The sequence below is a fragment of the Triticum dicoccoides genome, chromosome 3B (assembly GCF_002162155.2).
Source record: "Triticum dicoccoides isolate Atlit2015 ecotype Zavitan chromosome 3B, WEW_v2.0, whole genome shotgun sequence".
Taxonomy (NCBI): Eukaryota; Viridiplantae; Streptophyta; class Magnoliopsida; order Poales; family Poaceae; genus Triticum; species Triticum dicoccoides.
This window is the reverse complement of record NC_041385.1, coordinates 616,114,511-616,124,313: the sequence shown is the minus strand read 5'-3', so window position 1 is coordinate 616,124,313 and position 9,803 is coordinate 616,114,511. Positions and strand designations below refer to the sequence as shown.

At 51.9% G+C, this 9,803-nt stretch overlaps 1 protein-coding gene and 1 pseudogene across 1 annotated transcript; both read left to right on the top strand.

Moving 5' to 3' along the window:
- Nucleotides 1–4,254: 4,254 nt before the first annotated feature.
- Nucleotides 4,255–6,470, top strand: LOC119277437 (protein NUCLEAR FUSION DEFECTIVE 4-like). Its single transcript, XM_037558716.1, has 2 exons — nt 4,255–5,461; nt 5,729–6,470. Exons 1-2 carry the CDS (start codon nt 4,326–4,328, stop codon nt 6,210–6,212), a joined length of 1,620 nt encoding a protein of 539 aa, XP_037414613.1. The 5' UTR covers nt 4,255–4,325; the 3' UTR covers nt 6,213–6,470.
- Nucleotides 6,471–9,331: 2,861 nt separating this feature from the next.
- On the top strand, nt 9,332–9,469 carry LOC119282964 (annotated as a pseudogene).
- Nucleotides 9,470–9,803: the final 334 nt, after the last annotated feature.

Below are 9,803 nucleotides of genomic sequence, written 5' to 3'. Positions count from 1 at the left end.
GCAATGAGATGCTTGAAAATTGAAGGAATAAACTTGCTATTAAGTAAAAATAGTTCCTAATTAGCACGTGTGAATTCAAACTCATCAGCTTTATCTATTTTAAATTATGATTCCATCTTTTTTTAGCAATGATGATCCCACCATCTTTGGTGAGATTGTTTCATTACAATCTCTTGCTTTACTCCCAAATCTTGTTGCCCTTAAGATCAAATAATGATTTATGTGAGCATCTAGTGCCCATTAGAGAATAACTTATTGTATCCCATTTTTGATATAGTGAAATAAGTTTTGGATGATTCTATTTCAACCTAGTTTAGGGAGTTTTTCTGTTGTTGTTGTTAGTATTTCTACTTGTGTTCGCTCAATATTGCTACCCTTTATGCCATACCATATTGCCGTAACAGCACATACTCCATATTTGTCAATGCTATGGGGTTATGATTGGTTTGAGCCCAACTTTAGCATTTTGGAGAAGTCTTTGCTTGCTCGTTATTAGGCCATTATTGGCAAGAAACAAGAGTGGAGAAGTTGGTATGGTCATACCAAAACTTGGCCAATTATCTTGGGGTATGACCAAAAGATGGTAAATTAATTTTGGAGACCAAGCAAACATATTCATCTTCCCTTTCCTGACAAGTAATGGTCTTCGATTAGTACTCAAGTACTACTGAAACCATATTTATTGCATTGCGGTTTTTCTGATCACTACATGTGGGTGTGCTTCCCGACAAAATGCACACTATTCAGCAAAATTCCTTTATTATTTTCCTGTTTGCCTTTTAGCACATCTTCATATTTAGGCTCCTTTCTTCAGAACAGACTCCCTGGTGGTTGCTTCCGTGTGCGAGTAATAGTCTTTTTTTAGGTGGCATGGGTAATAGTCTTGTCGGTGCGTACGTGGGACATGACTCTTTTTCTTCATTGGGACACAATCAAGGCGTGGGCCCCAGCACGTGGCATCCCCCTTCTCTCACATTTTCCCTTTTTGGTTATTATAGGCACACATGGTCATGGCTATGTTCTTAGTTTTCCCCCATGTGAAAAAGCTCTAAAATTTCCGAAAGTTCAATTTTTTTCGATAGTTTCAAATTCTGAAAGTTGGACAAAGATTTTTCAAAAAACGAAACAGCAAATTCCGAAAGTGGCAAATAAGAGATCTTCCAATATAGAAATCACCAAATATGGAAGAAACTTGACAGGAAAGCACCAAATATGCAAAGTCTTCAATACCTCTGTCTTTTTTAGAGATCAAGAGTTCTGTTTTTTTTAGAAGAATCAGTAGTTCTGGAAGGAAAAGAAATGAAGCCCAACTCTAGCTAAAACAAATCGGCCCAGCCCACGTAATCGCCTCAATCCCCAGTTCTGCCAACTGGGCCGACGACAGGTTTTACGGCCCACCGTGCCACTGGTCCCTACGAGCTGCGATTAGCGGAAGCAATTCGAAGCGAACTTGCGGTAGAGGCGCGGACTTCTCGGTCTGCCGTTGGCCACCGGCAGCAGGGAAAGGGCTTCACCTCCTCGCCGTCACGGCAGCGGCCGAGCGGCGTTCAATCTTCCTTCTCCTTGTCCGCAGGCGAGGTCTCGGCGCCGCGCCACCTTGGATACGTCTTTGCACCCTCAGTTACACGTTTCACCTCAGTTACACGTTTCAGGCTGAATCCCTCTCAGCTTTCAAAAGAGTCAGACGCCCCTGAATTCGCTTGGTCTCACTCTGCGGTTCAACTATCGTGTCCTCCCACCTACTGAAGCTCACTTCGATTTCGAGACACGCCAAGGACCTGTCCTCTGTTTTCCCATGGCGGACGAGAGACGGGGACGCTGCATCAACAGTGCAGTTCCGCCAAGAAACTGCGACATTCAGAAGAGAAACGCCACGTCCCAGTAAGAGTTGCTTCAAGGACACAGGCGACCAAGGATCTTCTCAAGGACGGCAACCGAGTCGCCTCGGAGAATGGGCACCGCCAAAATAGTTGAGTGAGGGACTCTGAATCATGAATCATGACGAGAGTTATCATGAGCAAATAAGTGATGCAGTCTTGAGTCTTGACCGGACCTTTGACATGTGTCACGCAGAAACCACGATCCCTTTTTGTGAACTTACATTGTTTTGACTATCTGAAATGCCTTGGAACTTTAGATTTCACACACCTAACTGGCTTCTCAAAGCGGGACATGTGGTATCTTCACGCCAGCAGAATGTAGACGGTAGGTTGGTTAGGCCTGCATTCACCCCCTTTTGAACCAGTTGATCATCATCCTACCAATCTTCCCACTCGTCGGACCGAAATGTCTGAATTCTGAATGTTGAGCTATGGACTTCATCACTTTGGCATAAGGGTTGCACATGGATGCTTTTTTGAAATTCAACCGAAAGGATTGCGACACGCCGGTTCAGATGACGGAGCAACCGAATCTGCAGCCTCTTTTCGAGTCCTACCATGTGGCTTGTCTTCCCATGCTCTGACGGTGTTTGTCTACTCAATTCCGGTATAAGCTTTTTGGCTTCGTTTTCATCTATTATTACCAGATGAGATCAGCATGTGCTCAGAGTGATCTCAGATTCGTGTACATCTGCTCCTCCTCTCCTTGAACATGGTTTTTGTTGCTCTGAACCTGAACCTGAACCTGAAGGCTGAATGAATGTGATTCGCGTGCCAACGGTAGCCTCTGGATATCTCGGAAATCAAGCGTGTTGGACATGAGTATACGTTTCCATCAGTTCGTCCAGTCCAACACGATGCCACCCATCATCATGCATCTAGTCGAACGAACGAAAACGGCAGTTCAGTCAGTCCCAGCTCCAAGGCCTGTCTGAATGCAGAACGGGAGAGAATTCCATCCCATTCCATTTGTTAGGCCTCAGGTATGGTCAGGCTGCACTCCGTACAGGTACAGGAGAGGAGCAGCCCGCCTCCCAGATACCGGCGGCCACCGTATGCCGTGATGTCACCGTTACGCTGTGGGAACAGTGATTAATGGCGGGATCCGTCTTCACGTTGAAGCCGGTCCGAGGCATGGGTGCGAGTGCCAGATTCATTCAGGCCGCCGACCAGACATGGCTGGGAGCCTGTACACGCCTCGCTCCTACGGGCCTGACATCACCTCTGTTGCCTGCAGGTCATGGCGGGTTCATTTCAATGGCGCCAAGCCGGGACGACAGTAACCGCGGCTGCGAGCGTGGCCGGAGACGCCGAGATTTAACCGTACCTGCGGGGGAGTGATGGGAACGCGGCATTACTGCTCCATGGAAACAGTGGCGATGTTTCTCAAGCGGGGTGAAAGTGGCCGGCCGGGCTGAGGGTGACCGCCGGGGGACAAGGCGCCACGGACTCCCGGAGGTTCATTGCATTTGAAAACGGGGATGAAGTCGATCCGAGTGGCGGGAAACGCCTTCACGTCGACGCCCGGCTGAATCTCCAAGATGGCAAGAGCCCGTCCTCCGTCGCCCTCCCATATGTCGAACGAAACTGAACCCGACTCGTCGTCGGATACGAATCCGACCATGCCATACATACGTGATACGCGTCCCGTTCGGCTCCGGCTTCCGATTCAAACGAGGCAGGTATTGTGCTATATACGTATGCGTCAGGCCAAGAAGGACGAAGCCAACCACGCAATCTTGGGAACTTCCAAGTTCCGCCGACGCCGCAGATCGCGGAGGTCGATCTCGGCTATCGGCGATCGTCGTGTTTGGTTTCGCTTCAGCGTCCGGGGACGGCCGGATTCATCACCGTGACGTCTTGGCTGGCCATATGAATTGTGAACCCTGCAGTCTCCCGGTCGTCGTGGCTGCCGGGCAAACCGTAACCAGCTCGGGGTAACCATGGCCAGGAGCTCGATCCGGCCATAGGTCATCCGCCATTAATTTCTGGCTAGCTAGACAGCTCAGGCTGGTCAGCTTGGAACAGCAGCAGCTACCAGGTGTCTCGCCGCGGCAGCACTGAGAAATCTTGCAAGCAACCGGCTGCGGTCTGAATTCTGAGTCCTGAGCTCCATCGGATCGGCGTGACAGTTACACCTCGGCCCTGGCACTCTGTTGGCCTAACTGTGTCCGGCTCGTATACTTTACTGGCTGACGGAGAAGCCACATATCTGAAGCAGCAGCTCGCAGCCACGTCGGAAGCGGGCACTTAATTGCCGGTGATTTACAGCCACAACCATCCGACTTGGACGAGGAGTCGCCGGTTGGTTTACCACCGGCGGTGCATAAATACCCAGCGGCCACGGGCCATAATAATTATTCGAGCTCCAGTGCCTCCAACACCATCACCACCCCGGAGCCCGGACGACAGAGCACGTACTGCTCTCCTCTCCTCTCCTCGGCGATGTCGTCGCCTTCCTCGGCCCATTGGCTGAGCCTCGTCGGGACCATCTGGCTGCAGACCATCAACGGCCCCAACTCCGACTTCCCCGTCTACTCGTCGCAGCTCAAGGAGCTCAAGGGCATCTCCCAGGTGCAGCTCAACTTCCTCGCCTTCGCCTCCGACGCCGGCAAGCTCTTCGGCTGGTTCTCCGGCGTGGCCGCGCTCTACGTGCCCCTCCCGCTCGTTGCCTTTGTCGGCGCCTCCTTCGGCCTCGTCGGGTATGGTGTGCAGTACCTGTTCTTGGATAGCCCCGGGCTCAAGTGCTGGCACCTGTTCCTGCTCACCGCCCTCGCCGGGAACGGCATCTGCTGGATCAACACCGTCTGCTACCTCCTCTGCATCAAGAACTTCGCGTCCAGGAGCCGTGTCGCCGTCAGCCTCGCCACCAGCTACCTCGGCCTCAGCGCCAAGGTGTACACGAGCCTGGCCGAGACCATGCCCCGCCTGGCCGACTCCAAGGCCAAGACGTACCTCCTCCTCAATGCCGTGGTGCCGATGATCGTCACCGTGTTCGTGGCGCCGGCCCTCAGGCTGTTCGACCTCAAGAGCGACTCCATGTCGAGCACAGACACGGCATTCCTCGTCATGTTCGTCATCACGCTCGCCACGGGGGCGTGCGCCGTGGTCGGCAGCATCGGTTCCACGGCCAGCGGGCTATCCTCCAGGGAGCACATGGTGAGCCTCAGCGTGCTGCTCGCCGTCCCCATGCTCATCCCGGTAGCCCTCAAGATCCGTCAGAGCATGAACAAGATCTGGGAGGCGAAGCGCGAGAACAGGATCCACGATCTCGGCACCGACGACGCCGTGGTCGTGATCGAGGTGATGGACCTCGAGTACAAGGAGGAAGAGATCGCCGTCGCGGAGGAGAATCCCCAGGAGGAGGTCGGAGGCCTCCAGCTGCTCAAGAAGCCGGACTTCTGGCTCTACTTCTTCAGCTACATGTTCAGCGGCACCCTGGGCCTGGTCTTCCTCAACAATCTCGGACAGATTGCCGAGTCGCGAGGTCTCGGCCAGACTTCCACCCTGGTCTCGCTGTCGTCTTCCTTCGGATTCTTCGGTCGCCTCCTCCCGTCCTTCATGGACTACTACTCTGCAAAGTAAGCACTTAACCATTCTTTCCACACACACTTGCGTGATTAGATTAATGTTTATTTTCGTCTGATTGGTCCCTTGACATCTTCTTGGAGTCTCCCTCCAGGATTCATGGGGTCCTTTTAAATGGGAAACTTGTAACCATCAACAACTTCTAGTTCTAGAGTGGAATCGAATCTTCTCTGCTTTTGTCCATGCAATTTTACTTGTTTCCAGAAGCAGAAGAAACGGAAACAGCGGCTAACTGAATCTGTTGTTGGTTTGTGGTGCAGAAGCGGCCACAGCATATCGAGGACGGGGTCCATGGCGTCGCTGATGGCGCCCATGGCGTGCGCCTTCTTCCTGCTGCTCAATCCGGGCAGCGTCTTCCTGTACGCGAGCACGGCCATCATCGGCACCTGCACGGGGGCCATCACGTCGGTGGCGGTGTCGGCGACGAGCGAGCTGTTCGGCGCCAAGAACTTCGGCGTCAACCACAACGTGCTGGTGTCCAACATCCCCGTCGGCTCGCTCTGCTTCGGCTACTTCTCGGCGTTCCTGTACCAGCGGGAGGCCGGCGCGCGGGGGGCCGCCACCTGCTCCGGCGCCAGCTGCTACCGGGCCACCTTCGCCATCTGGGGCGCCACCTGCGTCGTCGGCACGCTGCTCTGCGTCGTGCTCTACGTCCGGTCGCGCAGCTTCGCCGGCAGGCTGCCGGTGAGGTTACAGTGGCTGTCGCGCTTCGCTAACTTCCTAGGCGCTCGTCAGAAGGCTTGACCCTTGACGACGGCGGCCATGGTGCATGATTGATTAACTTAGGAGACACGAAGCATCGATCTGTCACGATGCGATCGATGTAGCTTTTTGTTTTCCCTTTTTATGGTTTTCTTCTTGACTGATCGATCCCACGGAGGGGATACATACACAGATCAAGCTGGACTGAGTAGATATTGTGCAGGTTGATCATCACCTTTTCGCTGCAGATATATATGCATATAAAGAGTGATTGAAGAATAGCAGATTTTTTTCTCATCATCAAGTACTATAAATGCTTCTTCATTTCCTGGTTTAGTGCCAGCATGTGGGAGTATTGACGTTGGGAGGTTGGAGTAGTGTACGTACCTGGAGCTGCAATTAACATTTAGTGCATGAAAGCAACAAGGGATGCCCTGTTTAGACTTGTATATGGTTGATTAATTACGAACGTGGAATTCTACTACTGATTGATTGTGTAGTGCCGGCAGGCAGGCAGCTATAGCTATACGTGTAGAGAAAAAAAGAATCTGTTGGGCACATCCGTACATGTACGGGCGATGGAGTAAAAGCTTGTAGTGGACCGTCCGAATTCCAGTAATTGGCCATAACAATTCCGCAAAGTATTTGTTTGTAAGTTAGCACGAAAGTTATCAAGGAAAACCCACCAGACCGTATTCTTATGATTTTATCATAATTTTTTCTAATAAAACGGTAGAAAAATGGTGACGAGGCTCCGTAGATGACGAAACAGTAGAGTCTGGCGCTCAAAATTAAGGAAAATTCTAGACTTGATGGCTCCAGTGACAGTGTAACCCGTCTTTCAGGATCTTGTCTTGACCAGGTAGCATGGCACACCACACACACAGTGTAGGGTTCCCATCTACTAGCTTGTTTATTTACATCGACCCGTCGCTTCCGACAATAGCATCACTGGCATGCGTCCAATCCGCATCACCAATAAACAGGAACTGAAACATGGCACCACTGACATTTTACTATCTACACGCATGAAGATCGGACATGCGATGCATGTGAGGCAGAGGCCGCCATTAAAGGATGCGCGAGCAGGTAGGTCGATGGATGGATCCAGCATCGGCCTCGCTCGTGGTCCTCTCACATGCTGTTCGACTTCGATCGATAGCATTGCAATGAAACAACGCAAAGTTCAGTTCCATCTTCCTTCCCCGTGTACTTGCATGGGCGGGCCGATGCCCATTTATTCGCCGAAAGATTGCAGAGCCATCAGCTCTGCCACCGCTGCCGGATGTCCTCCAATCTCTATTTCTCCAATCTTTCAGCTGGTGAGCTGATGTGCATTTATGCGTTTACATATGGTTGGCTGGCGCACACCGGTGAGGATGCTGCGGCACAGCGGCAGCCTCCCCCACGCCGTCGGTGCATGCGGTGATGTCCAGCCCAGCGCGCGTCCGGTGGATCGGTCGCTACCCTTCAGCTTGGAGTTGGACTCGCTTGGAAACTGACATGACATTGTATCTATGGGCTTGAATCTTGTCACACTTAACGGACAACGCACAATGCATGACTTGAAAGGCAACGCGCAACGCATGACTGATCGATCCATAACGCACTGGAGCTAACCAGCTAACGAGCACGCTCCCTCAAAGTGAGCCCAAATCTCGCGCTCTGTGGCTGCTACAGTATATATGGTTGCCTCGCCCTCGCCCGGGGAGGAGGAGGAGTGAATGAGGGACGATGCTTGGCGCAGTGCAGTGCAGTTATGGTGGTTGATGGTGGATGCCGGATGGTAATGGCGGCGGTTGTTGAGGAGGCAGGGCCACGGGAGATGGCCATGACATGTGTCCTGTGCGCGCACATGGCTGGCACCAAGGCGGGCTGCCCGCGAGCGCGCGACGCCCGGCGAAAAGGAGCCGCGGGTTGGAGACCAAGGGCCAAAGTGCGCGCTCTTTTCGGTCCATTTGTAAACGCAGCGATTTGGTCAGTTAGTTGGACATGCTAGTTTGTGGACGCCATGATGATTACAGTCGCGCGTCTCTTGTAATCTTGCTGCTGCTTGCCATTGCTAGTGGTCGGATCAGATTCGGTAATGTTGCTGCTGAAAGCGTGCCGTCAGCGGGCGAAAAATATCTGAGAGCGTGAGCACATCACTATGTCAATCTAGGGTACGGCCTGGTGTGCCAATGTACCCTAGCACTCATGGGAGTTGTGCAAACATTTTTGCATCTAAGAGTCGGGAAGTCGTCATGCCAAGACTAACGATGGCATGTACCTAGGGTAGGGTCTTAGGCCTGACCTATATATGCCCTTCCCAAAGACATCACACAAGAAGCCAGGGCCTACAAAGTTAAACAGAAGATACCGACTGAAATCCTCATGAAGTGCAATCCACTCGACAGAAGATTCCACTCGGATATCTCAATTCCACTCTGTTAGAATACACATGTGCACAGGACCATGACTTGAACTAGGACTTGGATTCCGTGATGTATACGGCTCAGGACGGGACCGTCTCGATCTGTAAACGATCTCTACATCTCTGTAATATAAATATACGTCAAGGTGAACCCAACAGTGCACCACGCATCAATCTATTGATCTCTGTTTTTTACATGGTTTCACAGCCTTCTCTTCTAAATCGCATCTAGATGTCTATCGTTCCCTTCGGCAGTTCCTCAGGTGCTTCTTCCTCGATTAGCCAGCCCATGGCGATGTTTGGCGACACCGCCCGCGAGAAGCTTGGCCGCGACATCTTCCTTCTGTGGAAGGCGACGATTCTACCCCGGATTCGAGGGGCGCAGCTTGATGGATACCTCGACGGCACAATTCAAGCTCCGACCAAGACCATTGATGTCCAGAAGGCCGACAAATCAGGCACGGAGACAGTGCCAAACCCGGAGTACGCTCGCTGGGTAGCCCAAGACCAGCAAGTTCTAGGATCGCTGCTGACCTCTCTCTCCCGTGAAGTACTCACTCAAGTCATCTCTATGAGGACTTCCGCGCAGGTCTGGACAGCTCTTGAGGAGATGTACTCCTCTGTCTCTTGGTCACGGATTATCCAACTGCGGACACAGTTCGCTGGCACTCGAAAGAACGAGATGACTGCCACAACATACTTCACAAAGATGCGAGGCATTGCCGATGAACTCACAACAGCAGGGAAGAAGATCGAAGCCGACGATCTCATCTCTCAAATTCTTGTAGGATTAGACGCAGAATACAATCCTTTGTCTCCTCCATTGCCGCAAGAACCAACGCCTATTCCCTGAGCGAAATTTATGCTCAGTTTCTTGCCTTTGAAACACGCCTGGAGTCCCAAAATTCTAGGTCACAACAGTACAACTCTTCCATGAACCTAGCTGCACGAGGGGGGCGCGACAAGATAAATCATGGCGGCAAAAGCAATGGTGGCGGGAATCACGGTGGCTACGGCAACAACAACCGCGACGGCTACAACAACTACGGCAACAGCAGCCATAACTATGGCAACATTAGCTAACCCAACAATAATCATGGTGGAGGACGATCAGGAGGTGGAGCGAATGTTTCCCATGGTGAAAGGCCTACTTGTCAGATCTGTGGCAAGGTTGGGCATCTAGCTCATAAGTGTTGGCATCGGTTTGACCCAGAGTGTGT

Excerpts from the sequence above, each read along its gene's own strand:
- LOC119277437 (XM_037558716.1), top strand. The coding sequence starts at position 4,326 with ATGTCGTCGCCTTCCTCGGCCCATTGGCTGAGCCTCGTCGGGACCATC. Across the intron at positions 5,462-5,728 it reads ATGGACTACTACTCTGCAAA|AAGCGGCCACAGCATATCGA; the intron begins GTAAGCACTTAA and ends TTTGTGGTGCAG.